The sequence below is a fragment of the Filicampus tigris genome, chromosome 7, assembly GCF_054856515.1.
Source record: "Filicampus tigris isolate MCC_2025a chromosome 7, RoL_Ftig_1.0, whole genome shotgun sequence".
Classification (NCBI taxonomy): domain Eukaryota; kingdom Metazoa; phylum Chordata; class Actinopteri; order Syngnathiformes; family Syngnathidae; genus Filicampus; species Filicampus tigris.
In genome coordinates this window covers 700,464-715,374 of record NC_141223.1, presented here as the reverse complement: position 1 = coordinate 715,374, position 14,911 = coordinate 700,464, and the positions used below count along the sequence as shown (strand labels likewise).

General features: G+C 48.4%; 3 protein-coding genes across 9 annotated transcripts in view; all 3 read left to right on the top strand.

Moving 5' to 3' along the window:
- Positions 1 to 537: 537 nt before the first annotated feature.
- On the top strand, positions 538 to 3,425 carry LOC147144259 (P2Y purinoceptor 14). 3 transcript variants are annotated; one of them, XM_086036681.1, is made up of 2 exons: positions 538 to 568; positions 2,215 to 3,425. In XM_086036681.1, the coding sequence occupies exon 2, from the start codon at positions 2,217 to 2,219 to the stop codon at positions 3,240 to 3,242; it is 1,026 nt and encodes a 341-aa protein (XP_085892807.1). In that variant the 5' UTR covers positions 538 to 568; positions 2,215 to 2,216; the 3' UTR covers positions 3,243 to 3,425. The 3 variants fall into 3 exon arrangements, with proteins under 3 accessions (XP_085892807.1, XP_085892806.1, XP_085892805.1); XM_086036680.1 differs by lacking the exon at positions 538 to 568 and adding an exon at positions 1,689 to 1,735; XM_086036679.1 differs by lacking the exon at positions 538 to 568 and adding an exon at positions 1,741 to 1,807.
- Positions 3,426 to 3,594: 169 nt separating this feature from the next.
- On the top strand, positions 3,595 to 11,526 carry LOC147144258 (P2Y purinoceptor 14-like). Of its 5 annotated transcripts, XM_086036763.1 has the most exons (6): positions 3,595 to 3,850; positions 6,226 to 6,411; positions 7,418 to 7,585; positions 8,734 to 8,987; positions 9,201 to 9,414; positions 10,537 to 11,526. In XM_086036763.1, the coding sequence occupies exons 3-6, from the start codon at positions 7,421 to 7,423 to the stop codon at positions 10,993 to 10,995; spliced, it is 1,092 nt and encodes a 363-aa protein (XP_085892889.1). In that variant the 5' UTR covers positions 3,595 to 3,850; positions 6,226 to 6,411; positions 7,418 to 7,420; the 3' UTR covers positions 10,996 to 11,526. The 5 variants fall into 5 exon arrangements, with proteins under 5 accessions (XP_085892889.1, XP_085892887.1, XP_085892888.1 ...); XM_086036761.1 differs by lacking the exon at positions 3,595 to 3,850 and having other exon boundaries at positions 6,386 to 6,575; positions 7,133 to 7,585; XM_086036762.1 differs by lacking the exon at positions 3,595 to 3,850 and having other exon boundaries at positions 6,386 to 7,203.
- A 1,324-nt stretch (positions 11,527 to 12,850) lies between these two features.
- The window catches only part of plekhg2 (pleckstrin homology domain containing, family G (with RhoGef domain) member 2), a 28,377-nt gene continuing 26,316 nt past the window's right edge, over positions 12,851 to 14,911 (top strand). The window contains exon 1 of the mRNA XM_086036214.1: positions 12,851 to 13,266. The gene's annotated coding sequence lies outside the window, so the exon portion shown is untranslated. The remainder of the gene's footprint in view (positions 13,267 to 14,911) is intronic.

Genomic DNA, 14,911 nt, shown 5'->3' with positions numbered 1-14,911 from the left:
TCAAAGATGTGTTCTGTGCAGAGCAGGGCATTTTACTAAAAATTGGAGGTCCGTTTATCCGCCATTTTGTCCGGCCAGGAAAAAATCTGTTTGGGTTGACTTCCTTTTTAAGAAATTAGTTGACCGGTACGTAAAGTCCAAAAACTTCAGGTTGCACTGAGTGAATTACAGTATTTCTATTGTTCCCCGCTAAAATATTCTGTTCATCCAAAGTTTCTTTTTTTCCAGTGATAAGTACCACCCATGGACCTCCACTGCAATTTGCTGATAGCCGTAAATTGCACCCTTCAAATACTGATTGACTCCAAAAATATGAAAAAAAAAAGATGACAAAGTATATCAGCACGCGATTGACTTTGATATGAAAGCTTTTTCTATTTGCTAGAGGAGCAGCACCATGTTGGCATGCTGGCTTGGAGTCGAGCGAGGGAGGTGGGGGGGGGGGGGGCGGACGCCATGTGGGGGAGGGACATGGGACGTGCGCCGAGCAAACGAAACAACACAAAAGTGAAGAGACAACGACAAAAAGACCAGATCTCAAGTCCTGCTGCCTGCTTATGTCGCTGTGGTGAGTAGACTTCTCCTTGCTTGCAAAACTTGACCTATGCGTGGACATCATCTCCCTAAAAGTTGATATGTCTTGATCAGGAGCCTCACGTTTGTCACACACTTTGGTGCATTTCCGACCAAATTCATTAAACAGCCTGCAGGCTCGTTTTCTTGGGTTCGCTCGATTGTGAGAAAGCAAAATATCGTCTATTTAGGAACGAAGGCACTGCATTTCTAGAGTTATAATGATGATGATGATGATGATGATGATGGAGTACAAAAAGGGAAAGTCATTGGACAGAGCCATGTGGTACATCACAATGGAAAAAGTCCTTGAGCAGTGGATGCCAACTTAACTGCGCATCGCCATCCAAGACGTCGTTAGACATGATCTCGGGGAGTTACAATGAACTAGCTAAGAACACATCGAGCTTGCGGATGTTCCCGCATGGAAAAAAAACAACATTCTAATTTCAAGAGATGTTCATGGAAATGCCACGTCTTTTGGTACATATCGCAATAATATGGATATCGCTATATTCAACAACCATACTGCAGAATTGTCCAATATCGTGGTGCCCTAGTATGTAAAAAAAAAAAGACTCATATCGGTGTATTAAACAGCTGATATGCACAATCGTTGTATTGCACATTGAAACTTGAACGGATATGGACTGAACACAATTCTGGGGAAACTTTTCAGTTGTCTGCTTGTACTTGACCAGTGTCCTCACAGCGTAGCCAAAAAGGCAGCCAATGCAGGAGGAAAATGCTTCTGGGAAGGAAGGAAGGAAGCAATTCTGCAAGTGGGCTGCCTGCCATGTGAAAGTATTTCGAGTGGGAGTTGCGCAGCTGTTTCACGTCAAATGGGAAAGAACAAGAAAACAACATCCGACGGCGGATGCGCGGATGCGCGGATGCGCGGATGCGCTGCTGCATGCGCTGCAACCTCAACACGTCGCGCTCGCTCGGCGGGAGAAGGAAAGGAAAGCTAAAGTCACACGTACGCGTGGACAACAAACACTTGACAAATGACCGCTTGGTAAATGAGGGACGTTAACAGCTGAATTTGCTTGTCATTGATAACGAGCGGCTGAAGACAATCCATGTGAGTGGCTTGTTTGGCGTCGTGGAAACGATGAAAATATGCGCGGCGTGCCGTCCCGCTGTTTCTTTTGACATGGATGTGAGTTGACGACGTCCACTCAATACCGCGTAATTGAAAAAAAAAAAGAAGAAAGCAAAAACAAGGCCAAAGGTTACGTCGGAGCGTAGCCTTTCCTTTCACACCTTTTGGGGCTTGCATGTGTTCCTTTTTTGTCGCTGTTACTACTTTTCTTTTCTTTTCTCTTTTTTATGCGCTCTTGGTTCTTGTCTTGTTTCATTTTCTTGGTGTGTGTTCATTTGTGTCATTTTCGAAATGTTCTTTTTGTTGTTTTGCTCACGTCTCTGAGGCTCTTTTTGTCCATTTTTCGGGGGGAACCGTTTTGCTTCCTTTGGCTTTTTGCCATTTTTTTTTGTTTGGTTCTTTTTGGGCTGCCTTTTTGGTTCTTTTTTGGTGACTCTTTTCTTTTTATTGGTGTTTGATTTCTCGTCATTGTCGTGTTGTTGCATTTTCTTTCTTTTTTTTTTTTTTTTTTTGACGCGGCTGCGCTTCCCTTTCAGGGATGGAGGCTCTTAACTCCACCCAGCTGGCCGTCAACCAATCGGACGCGAGCGGCGCGTTGACGCATCAGGTGCTGCCGTCGCTCTACTTGGTCATCTGCGCGGTGGGCGCGCCGCTCAACGGCGCGGCCGCCTGGATCTTCTTCCGGGTGCCCAGCGACTCGGCCCTGGTGGTGTACCTGAAGAACATGGCGGTGGCCGACCTCCTGATGCTGGCCACCTTCCCCCTGCGGGCGGCGGCGCAGCTGGGGCTGGGCGGCTGGCGCCTGCGCGCGCTCACGTGCCGCTACACCTCGGTGCTCTTCTACTCGTCCATGTACGTGGGCATCCTCTTCATGGGCCTCATCGGCCTGGAGCGCTACGTCAAGATCGTGCGCGGCGCGGCGCCGGGCGGCTCGGCGCCGGGCGGCTCGGCGCGGGCCCGCTGGCTGCGCGGGGCCGGCGCGGCCCGGCTGCTGGCGCTGCTCACCTGGAGCCTCCTCGTGGCGTGCGCCCTGCCCAACGCCGTGCTGAGCAGCCGGCCGGCCGGCCCGGAGACGTCTCGCCACTGCGTGAGGCTGAAAAGCCCGCTGGGGCTCCAGTGGCACCGGGCGTCCACCTTCTTCAGCGTGGGCCTCTTCTGGCTCACCCTGCTGCTTCTGGCTTTCTGCTACTCCTCCATCACCCGCCGCATCTACCTCTCGTACCGCCGCGTCAACCGCGCCGCCGCCGGCGACGTGCGGCGCAAGTCCAACCGCAGCATCTTCTGCATCCTGGCCGTCTTCTTCGTCTGCTTTGTGCCCTACCACGTGTGCCGCGTGCCCTACACCCTGAGCCAGATGCCGGCGTCCGGCTTCAGCCGGGCCTCGCGCTTCCTGCTCTTCCAGGCCAAGGAGGCCACGCTCTTCCTCTCCGCCCTCAACGTCTGCCTGGATCCCGTCATCTACTTCCTCATGTGCCAGAGGTTCAGAGAGTCTTTGCTCGGGAAGCTCCCGGGCGGGCACGGGCCGCTCGCTCTGGCCGCCGCGCCCAGTCTCAGCAACATGTAGGACGGCCGCAGGTCGGGCACACGTCTCGGGAACGCGATCGCCTGAGCTAAACATGGGAGGAGCCAAGGAGATGTGGCAACGTGAGAGGAAGACAGGCGATGAGTGGAAGTGAGGACACGGGGCAGCGTCACCCGCGGGGACGTGAGAGGAAGCCGGGAGGTCGGGGCACGTGAGGGAGGGAGGGAGGGAGGGAGGGAGGGAGGGAGGGAGGGAAGGAAGGAAGGAAGGAAGGAAGGAAGGAAGGAAGGAAGGAAGGAAGGAAGGAAGGAAGGAAGGAAGGAAGGAAGGAAGGAAGGAAGGAAGGAAGGAAGGAAGGAAGGAAGGAAGGAAGGAAGGAAGGAAGGAAGGAAGGAAGGAAGGAAGGAAGGAAGGAAGGAAGGAAGGAAGGAAGGAAGGAAGGAAGGAAGGAAGGAAGGAAGGAAGGAAGGAAGGAACGAACGAACGAACACGGGAGCCGCCGAGCGCACCGGGGGACGCCGTGGCGGGAGGCCAACGGGAGGCCAACGGGAGAAAGGGCACCAGAACGTGAGGGACGAGGACAGGAGCGGCAGAGACAAGCCAGTCTCAGATGAAGCCGGCGCATGAGAGAGGAAACCAGATGAGAGGAGGTGAGGGATCATATCGTCGCCCTCTTAAGAGGATCGCCTCGCCAGAAAACACACAAAACTGAACCACGCTCCGATGATGTGTTAAAATGTTCATTTCGGCCGTAAAATGGAATGATCTGTTTAACTAAAAGCACGCAGCCCATTTTACCCGAGGTGGCCGACATCCTGCATGAGGAGACGTTCAAGGCAACAAAATACTTTGGCCATTATTTTAAGAGGCTGACGATATAGGCGACGGGGAAAGCGAGAGAGATGAGGGAAGATGAAGATGAAGAGGAGAGGACCAGGGAACATGAGAGCTTTTGGATCAGTTGCGTTGGAAAGCACAAACAAAACCATTTTGTACTTAAAAAAACAAGCACACACAAGCATTCCTTACCAATCACTTCTTTCAAATAAATGGAGAACCAGTTGAACAAACTATTTACTGGCTTGTGATTTGAAAACGACTTATCCGTGTGTTCATAAAAGGCAATGGGTTCACTTGACAGTCGCAACGGCCCTCGGAGGGCCCCCAAAACTACGACGTGGCCCGCGACAAAAAAAAAAAAAAAAAGAGTCGGACGCCCCTGCCCCTCTTTGAGTGCATTTTACTGCCCTCTAACGGACGCCCCGGGTACAACGCTGACTTGAAGGTCTGGAGCTGCAGTTTTGCAACGCAACCAAAAGAGGGCAGTGCGCTCACGCGTCCGTCAACCGTTTTGTTGACTCTGAAAACATAACCTACTGTACTAGTGCTCTGATGAAATGGCCAATTCCGAATATCCGGGCATTTCCGGCAATACCCGCGATGCGACGCGCCTTAGTCGGTGAAAACAACCCACCCTCTTGCCTGGCTTTTGCTTGTGACAGCATAAAGCTGGCAGAAAATGATGCCTCGAAGTTGTTGTGCGGTTGGATCGTCTAACCTTAACATGATGGAAACTAAATGAGCATTCCATATTACTGTCAATTAAGAGCGATGAAGTCCAACGTCTTCATTTGCGTCGCTTCATTCTGACAAGCTACCACCTAGGCACCTCCTGTTAGGCTTTTCACAATAAAACGGGACGCACTTGAAACGGGTTACTGCACAATTCCGGTGTGGACCGTGAACGTCGGAGAAAGTGGGTCAAAGGAGTGAAGAGAGTGGCACTGGAAGCGAAAAAATGGCACTCTTGCCTCTGCGGCCAAATTGTCGTCAAAGTACATTTCATCACATTCTCCAATCAAAATACCCCCCCCAGATCAAATGACAACGACCCAAAAGTCAATGCTTTTCCACCCACTTGGACCGTCATTTTGACTGGGGATTCTCCAATGGGATTTCCTTTACAAATACAACGTGAACAGGCAGGCGGGGGCTTTGTGAGTTGGTCGTAACAGACAGACAGACAGACAGACAGACAGACCAGACCTTAGCCCTCTCCCGTGACCCGACAGGACAAACAGTGAGCTTATTGTCCACTTCCCGCTTCAGGTTGCCCGCCCGCATCACCGAGTGGGAGTCGGCCGGCCGATATTCAAAAGCAAATCATAAACGTGCGGTTCGCGCCATGCCCTAAAAAGGCAGCAGGCGAGCCGACCGTAATAAAACAATGGCACTTCCACATTTTCCAAAAAAGGATGTGGAAGTTGCCCATATGAACTGAAAGTATCGCATGAATTCGACTTTGTGCGTCCGCCATATACGGACAGTCGCCGTCTTTAAATGGCCCGCAAACTGGCTGTTGACCAGTTCATTGGTTGTCCATATTTTTGTATTTCATTCACTTTTTAATTCAAAAAAAATAATAATTGTAATCGTTTATTCATATACATTCTGGAGGGGAAAAACATCTGACATTCTTCAGAAAACATTTGTCTTGATACAGTAGAAACAGAAAAAGAACATTTTCAAAAATGTCTTTTACAAAAATCGCTCAAGTGTTTAAAAACACCAAAATAAAAGTAAAACCAAATTTGAAGGTAACATTCATCGAGACAAATAGTATTTTATGATTATTTATTGCAATTTCCGCCAAACCATTTATCCTTTCACTCCTTTCGACCATAAGGATTAAAGATTGGAAATATTTGTTTCACTCATTTTGGAAACATTTTTGTGACGGGAACTTATTCCTCCATTCGCTGGAGTCAATGTGGTATTTACCTAGTATGATTCTTATTTTGATCAAATTTGACAACGGAGGGGACTCCTCTTTGAATGAAATAATTTGTTCTTGATTACAGGGAGTGATATTTACCATGTTGTTTTTAGCCAATCAGACAACTATTTCCACAATAGTTTGACTACTGGTCAAAAAGATGTTCAGTAGTCCGACCCGCTCCACATTTGTCTTTGGTTGTGATGCGATTGTTGTTTTTTGGGTCGGTTGGTGGGTCATCCCTTCCAGATGTTGCCCTCCCGCTCACAGGAACATGTGGCAACTTGAGAGACAAGACAAATGTCGCGATGTGAATCGATTGTGTCTTCGTTGGAAAGCCGCCTCGGCGCGCGTGTGGCTGTCATGCAAATGACTCGCGCCCCGTCGCGCAGCGGGTAGGAGGAAGTGGCGAGCAGTCGAGCGCACATCCTGGAGGTAAGTCGACAAGGTCTTGTGTGCGTCTGTCTTCGTGGTGGCTTGGCATCGTACAAAATATTTCGAATTCTTACGATAGCCCGTTTTGTCTTATTGACCTCTTGTGCCCTCCATTGATGCAGTTTGAGTTCTTAGTGCTGTGAGATTTTCTTAATTCCAAGCAGGTACTTGACCTCCTCCTACTGTACTCATTAGTACTACTGTACTCATTACGTTTACTCGTTCGCTAGCTTGTGCATTTAGCTTATCGTAGCGTTTAGCGTGCCCGGTACCGGTCCGCGGCCCGGTGGTTGGGGACCGCTCCTTTATACACGTAAAATGCATTCCGTTTCGAACACACGTTGCCAATAAACTGGAAGATTGTCGTCTTTTTAAAAAAATGTTTGAATTCAACTACGTCCAAGTAAGGTACGTGTCGATACAATAGATCAATCAATTATTTTCACTATTTCTTTAGCGTATTCTTGCACGTGAGTCGACGGGACTTTCAAGGCCCCGTGTCAAACTAAAGGCCCTGGGGCCAGATTCGGCCCGCCACTTCATCTTATGTGGCCCGCGAAGGCAAATCACGTTGGTCGACTTAATGTTTCTTGCTAAAATATCAAATGACAAAATGTATTTCACTTTAAGTAACATTATATATTGCTAGCATGTTTACAATCTTCCTTTTGAAATAAATGAAGTAATATTTGCACACATTTTTACTGGCTTCTGATTTCAGAAGGGCCCTCCGAAGGAAAGCATAATTCCCATGTGGCCGGCGACACAAATGAGTTTGACGCCCCGGCCTAGGTAGAGCAATCCGACATGGGCGAGCATCGGATTGCGCCGTCCGATTGATGTAGCGAACGGCGTGGTAACATCGGATCCCGTCGGCAAGCGTCCGGCGGGGGTTTCCCCATTTGCTCGCTCGCATCGGCCGTTAGCGAGCCAATCAATCCCCGACCGACGCTTCCCGACATCCGATTGGCGCGGCGCACCCAAGCTTCTGCATCTTTTCCCGAAGATCATGAGCATCCTGGCGGGAGTCAGCGAGCCCTTCAACCTGTTTTCCAATGAGACCTTTTCCACGTCGTCGCCGCCGCCGCCGTCGCCGCCGTCGCCGCCGTGCGGATACTCCCCCGCCGCCTGGACCCGTTACGTCTTCACGGTGGTCTACAGCCTGGTCTTCCTGGTGAGACTTTGCAAAGCGAGATTCGACTACTGTCAGGTCCCCACAAAACGCCAAATGAGCAACTTTGAAAACGACATACACTCCGCAAACGTGTCGAAATGACTCCAAATGACGGCGCTACACCCCCCAAAAAAAGAGTTTGTTAAACCGGCTTCTGAACTAATGAGCCAAGCCGACGTCCAACCCGGTGCCAACCCGGCACTTTTTCTGCGAGTTTTAGCAACTTTCCTGACTAGCCTAGCAACCATTGTTCCAAAAAGCACTTAGCGACAGAGTGAGCTATTTTTCAAAACTTTGAGCTCAAACCTTTGAAAAGTGACTCAACATTTTCACTTCAACCAATCACGACTCAGCTTCATAAAACAGATGAGCCGTGATTGGTCTTTTGTTTTTTGTTGGACTATGCAGACGGCAAGCATCTTGATTTTTTTTTTTCTTTATTGTAAACCGTAGATGATCCAAAATGTGTCAGTAAGGAACAATTGTAGTAACTAGTGCAAATAGAAGAAAAAAAAGTAGAACAGTCGGACAGAGAGAGAGAAATGATGAAGCTGATGAAGGGGTTAGTTAATAATAATAATAAAAAGAAGATAGAAAAAGGTACTGTCGTTTTCTGTCGACAGCAAGTGAGAAAATGGCCGGCGTTTGGGTTGACTTCCCCTTTAAATTGCACTTTCACATTGTGGAAAAGAAATGCTAAACGTTGTGGTCATTTATTTTAGAATAAAGGGTTTTTGCTGAAAAAAATTCAGCTCAAAACGTCTGGCAGGATTTCTCGTTATTTGAAACACCGCATCGCGTCTAAATTCCAATGCATCCTGCCTCATATTGCGCCGAGTCGCCTTCTTAACGGTCATAGTAGACATGAGTAGTTTTTGATAGGGTTAAAAGCGGTCGAAGACAAAGTTCTATTTGTCTTTTTCTTGTTGCGGTTTTGCCGATGCGTAAAAGGATCCAAAGCGCGAGTCGGCGACCGACGGGAAGCGCGAGTCGCGTGCTCGGTCGCGCCACTGTTTATTAGCCTACCTGCCATGCTAGCCCAAAGTAAGGTGGCTCCCGCTCCCGCTCCCCAAGTGACATGTGTGCACGCTGAAGCTGAATTTTGGATGAGGAGCGTACACAGCGCAACTTCCCGTGTGGCCGTTCAGGCGGGCCTGCTGCTGAACGGCTTGACGCTGAAGGTGTTCCTGCTGGGCGCTCGCTCGTCGCACTGCGTCACCGTCTACCTCAAGAACCTGGCGGCCGCCGACTTCTTGCTGAGCCTTTGCCTTCCCTTCCGCATCGCCAAGCACGCCGGCGCTTCGCAGACGCTGCTTCGGACCTACTGTAGCTTCGGAGCGCCCGCCTTCTACCTCAACATGTACGCCAGCATCCTGTTCATGGGCTACATCGCCGCCAATAGGTAAGTCGGTGCTGCGGCCTACATACACTGGGAAGCAAACCGGTGTGGGGCTCAGCGGCGGGATGTAGAGATGGAGCGATATGGGGGGTTTTTTCAGGCCCCATACCGATACCGACTAGTAGTAGCCGAGGCGGCCGATGAGCGGGATTTGGAGCCCGTATTGATTTTCCGTAAAAAACAAACAAACGCGTTTTGGCACGGCTATTCCCGCAGGTACCTGAAGATCGTCCATCCTTTGGGGACTCACCTCCTGCAGTCGGTGCAGGCGGCTCGCGTCATCTCGGCGGTCACGTGGCTCGTCCTCCTCGCCGTGACGGCCGTCTACGCCATCCTGTCGCTGGTCAGCCTCCAGGCCCCGCCTCCGTTGTCCGCCGGCGCGGCCAGCTGCGACGAGCTCCAAAGCGCGCAGCTCAAGCGCCTCTACAAGGTCGGCTCATTCTTTGGTTTGCCGTTCACGTCGGGCAAGACGTCGTCGCAAGGTGCGAGTGGCCCAAAGAGCGTTTTGGGGAACAAGCGCTCGTTCGGAAGGGGCCGCTGTCCCTCGTGGGCTCGCGTCATTTTATTCTTGTCCATTAATCGTGACTGCTGGTACTTTGGTACTTGAATTCCTTATTCAATTGATTTGTTGCTTATTTAGTCAATTCATTGGATGATCAATTTCTTGGCCGTTAGTCGAATAGCCGATTGATTGATTGGTTGGTTAGTTGTTAGTGGATTAGTCAATAAATTGGTTGCTTGTTGGTCAGTCGATTCTTGCTTAGTTGGTAAATTGGTTGTTTGGTAGGTTGGTCAATGAATTGATTTAGTTATTTTGTCAGTTGAGTGGTTGGTTAGTGGATGATTCAATTGGTTCCTTGGTTATTTAGTCAATTAATTGGTTGATCAATTTCTTGGCCATTAGTAGATTAGCCGATTGATTGATTGGTTATCTGTTAGTGGATTAGTCAATTGGTTGGTTGGTTGTTGGTTAATCGGTCAGTCGATGTTTGGTTCGTTGGTAAATTGGTTGTTTGGTTAATTGGTTGGCATGTAGATACATTGGGTGGTTGGTTGGCTCATTAGTCGATTAGTTAGTCAAGTGTTTGGGTGGTTGGTTGATTCGTCAACTAAATTGGCTGGTTAGTTGGCCAGTCACTGTTTGGCCGGTTGCTAGGTCAATTTGTTGGTTGGTCGGTTGGTAGGGTAAGTTGAGTAGTCGATTGGTTGGTTGACTGGTCGGCCAATTGATTGATTTAGTTTGGTAAACTGGTCGGTCGGTCGGTCGGTCGGGTGCTTAGTAAACCAATCGGTTGGTTGGTGGGCCCATTGATTGACGGGTCGGTTGGTAGGTAGGCAAATTGGTTGGCGGCTTTGGTAGGTCGTTGGGTTGATTAGATGAATGTTTTAGTCTCGGTTGATTGGTTGACAGCGCTCCCCTCCTTTTGGATTCAAAGTTTTCAACGCCTTCAGCAAGCGTCCCGAGACCAAAATTGGACCCGAGCGGCTGAGTGTGACCCGGATGACCCGGAAGTGGCTGGAAATGAGTTGCTTTTCTGCTTTCCCTCCCAAGGTGGTCCACGCCTTCTCGGCCGCCATCTTCCTGCTGGTCCTGCTGGCGCTGCTCTTCTTCTACGGCAGTACCTCCCGCAGGCTAGCGGCGGCGCAGCGGCGGCGCGCCGCGTCCTCCGGCGCCCGCAAGCTGGTCAAGTCGCGCAGGAACATCCTGGTCCTGGTGAGCGTCTTCTGCGTGTGTTTCCTGCCCTACCACCTGGTGCGCCTGCCGTACGCCGTGCTCAAGCCGCCCGGCTGCTCGGCCAGGGTGGCTTTTTATTACCTGAAGGACGCCACGGTCGCCGTGTCCGTCTTCAACGTCTGCCTGGACCCGCTCATCTACTTCCTCTTCTGCAACGCCTTCCGGGAGCAGCTGAGCCTCGGCTCCGCCAAGCTCGACGCCGACGACGAACGGACCGCCGGCGGCCAAACGCTGAGGAAGATGTCCAACTGCCCGTCGAGTAGTTACTTGACTTGACTGTCAGCTTGTTTCTGTGACGACGGGGAGCGCTGTTAAAAGTTGAAAATTGCTTAAATCTTGCAGACTTGCGACGGCCGCAACGTTTTTCCAGCGACTCTGCAAATACAGTATATACAGTGCGGTCGGTATATACAGTGGTGCCTTGAGATACGAGTTGAATTCATTCCATGACCATGCTCGCCACTCAAAATACTTATATCTCAAATCATCTTTTCCCATTGAAATGAATGGAAATGCCACTGTTCCAGCCTTCCTAAAAAAAAAAAAAAAAATGTCAAGTGTATTTTAATGACTAAAAAATGTGCTTTTTAAAAAAAAGTGGTTTTTTTTTTTTTTTACATATTAACACATTACAGCATAAAACAAAAGAACATGACATTCAAACAAACGCCCCCCCGCCAATCAATTGGTTAACGGAATTCTATCCTGCCAAACATCGGAATTGGGGTCAGCCAAAAAAAAAACAAAAAAACGTACAGTAATTATTTATTACAGTTCAATTTCAAAAGAATAAATTGCTTTTGTCTACTGAATGGTCATTGTGCTTCTTTTCTGATGCGCCCGCCTTGACCACCTGGGGGCGGTGTAAGACAGACAGACAGTATTGTCCTCATTGAGACATACTGTACAGTAACTCCTCTCAGCTCAGCGTTGCGGCACTAATACAGTATTAGTATTAGACGCCCATTTCACTGACAAGGAAAAAGGTGGCTAGCAATTTTGTTTTGCTAACGAACCGTCAATATTTAGTACATACCTTATCCCCTTGCATGGAAGTGGATAGTCTTTAATTCTCCTCCTAAAATAACACAACGCGTTATGTTGCAACATGATTTTTTTGCAATAAAACGCAATAGTATTGCGTTATCACACAATCTTTAATATTCTCGTGATGTGCCCTGGCTAAATGCTATCTGGGTTGACACTTAAACAGTTGTCAACAATTCGATCCACTCACGATACTCCCAGCCGCTAAGTGGCTGTCGCTGTGAGTAGAACATTTGCCAGCTAATGAGCTGTCGCCCATGACGGCCTAAAACGCGGTGGCTCAAGAGTCAAGAGCTCCCCAAAACCGTCGGTCGTCTTTGGAATGAGCCTGGAAAACCTCAAGTTTTCCCAGAAATTCAACACCTCCAAAAGAATAGCTATCTCAGCCCCTAGCCGAAGCAGCTAGAAACATCATTCCAAAAGAATTTCAGAGCTTCGACATGTGGCTTTCACACTTTATTCATCTTGACTGCTTCCATCCAAGATGTCCAAACACCAGGGTGCGGTGCGAGGCTCCCTCAATGTCAATGTGGCGCTGGGTGGCAGCTGTGCATGGGCACCGAGTGACACCCGCGTTGGAAAATTGGCACGGGCTGGGTGGCACAATCGCTGGAAAAACTGGCTGCTATTCAGTGTTGAAAACAGACTTTTACTGCGAAATAACACAATAAAAAGTGAAAACGTGCAACAAAACCCAATAGTATGCTGTTATTACGCAACCGTAAATATTCTCCTGATGTCCCCTGGCTTGCATCCGCGTCATCTTCATCATCATCATCATCATCATCATCATCACGACAGTGGTTGCTGGCAGCGAAAAAAAGCTATCTTAGTTAAACAGTTGTAAACAATTAAATCCACTCACGATACTCCCAGCTGCGAAGTGGATGAGCATAGGAAATGAAAGTGTTGTCTCAGCGGGACATTTTGAAACTTCTATTATTCACTTCAGATAGTGGTGAGTACATGCCCCAAGACCTAGCTCGCTAAGTACAAATAAAGTAGGCAACAAATATTTGGGGAGAAAATGATCGTTTTTTAAAATGATTTTGTTGAGCAGACATGTCATTTTTTTACAGTGGGGCGGCATGTGATCCCCCGTCCCCATAGTCGACGTCACCGATTACGTTTAACACGTCGGCACGCACATACCGTCGAGTGTCGATGATGTAAAGACGTCAACACGTGCAATAGCGCCAGTTGTAAACAAGTGCACGCAGCAGAAAAGAAAGGAGAACCAAGAAAAAAACTAAAAAAAAGGAGAAGAGTAGAAATGGCGGCAGATTCGTGCGTTGGGGGCGAAGAAGAGGACAGCGGCACCACGAAGCAGCTGAAACGCGGACAAGAACGTCCAAAGTATGGACAACATCTTTCAAGGAAGAGTCAAACGAGTTGCTCGTCTGGATCCTTTGTGAAGCCGAGTGATGAACGAGCACCTGGAGCGACGTCACTCAAATGCTGCTAGCTGGAGGACGACAGAAAGCAAAAAGCTCGAGGATCGTAAGTTCATCGAAATAACTACTTACTAATAGGAAGTTGCTGTTACGTGCGACGTATTATTCACCTGCATCGTTAAGTTTCATTTCTGGGAGGGAAGCAGCCAAAATGACAACGTTGTCTTTCAGCTTTTGTGCATGATGGGACTAACGTGAGCTATTTCACTCCAGTCAAATTGTGTTGGTGCTTGCAGCTAACCCAACTGGTTCCGAGCAAGCATGTCCATCGTATTTAGGATCATGTCCTGCTCCCGCTGCTTAAAACAAAACAAAACAAAACAAAACAACCTAGAAGAAACCCTATCCTGCTTACCATAGTCCATGACTTCACTAATATATAATGTGTGCCTTTTCAAAATCATTGTGATAATATTTCAGTGTGCGCTCTGCTTCATCGATTTTTAAGATGAAAGAAAACTGATGTTACACAGCCCCCCCCCCCCCCAAAAAAAAATAAAAAAATAAATGAGGAATGCGCACCAGAAAGAGCATCTCAACTCACACAAAGTATTCTTAAAATGATTGTGCGGATCATGAGGCCCATTGCATCTGGGCAGGGTGTTCCTCATTTATGAGTTATTTATTTTTGAGTTCTACTTGGGCTGCTCAACATGAGCTCACACATTTTGTTTCACTGTAAATACCTCAATCATGTTCACATGTCACGATGCTTGCATAAAGGAGATGTGAGTGTTCATTCAATTTCAAACGTTTTTTTTTTTTTTTTACTTTAATAAAGTGTTCAGAAGTGGTTTTGTAAATTAATAATCGTCAACCCCAAAATTGCTGGATTAGTCCAAAAAATAATTGTTAGACTAATCGACGAATCGGGAGAAAACAAATTGTTTGGGACAGGCCTAGTCAGAAGCAGTCATGACCTCCCAAGCGGCCGTGCTGCCCCTTTGTTCGCCCCTGACCTTTGACCCCTGCGAAGAGGATGACGATGGGGCAAACGGCAGCAAGAATGTCAGCCGACTGACTTGCAACAACACACAAAAGTTGCCGGCTCAGCGCTTTGGCCTCGCCTAGCTTCCCTTTTGTGTGCGCGTGTGTGTGTGTGTGTGTTTGTCTGCTTTTGTTTGTGTTTGGATACTTTGCGTGTGTGTGCGTGTTTGTCCACTTTCAAACTGTGACTGAATGAAAGGAAAAAAAGATGTGCACATGGGGACAGGAATGTCTTCTCTTCCCTTTTTTTGTGGGACTTCGTGTACTTTTGTTGTGTACCTTGTGCATTTGCGGGCACAACCCCCCAAAAACGGACTCGGTAGCGCCTCCTGTAAAAAGTTAGCCCCTGCCCCCTGTTTGATTTATCAGCATGGAATTGGGTGGACACGCGCCCCCCAAAAAGTCCATTTTATTCTTGTCATCCGTCGTGGACAGGATTTACTTTGGGAGCAGAAGGTGTGCTTCATTTTTTTTTTCCCTTTCTTCCTTGATACTCGTTTTTTGGCGTGCTTTCAGTATAGCAATGTGAACTGTGTTTACTCGGTTGTGCTAAATAAAGCCAAGGAGCAGTCGGTCGTCTCTCGTGGAAGAGAACGGCTCACCCGGCCGCGACTTGATTGTCTGCCGAAGGTCACGTCTCTTTTCACCAAATATTCTGAAAATGTCTTGTGGAGCACATTGCGTATGAAATGTGCTCGAGAAAG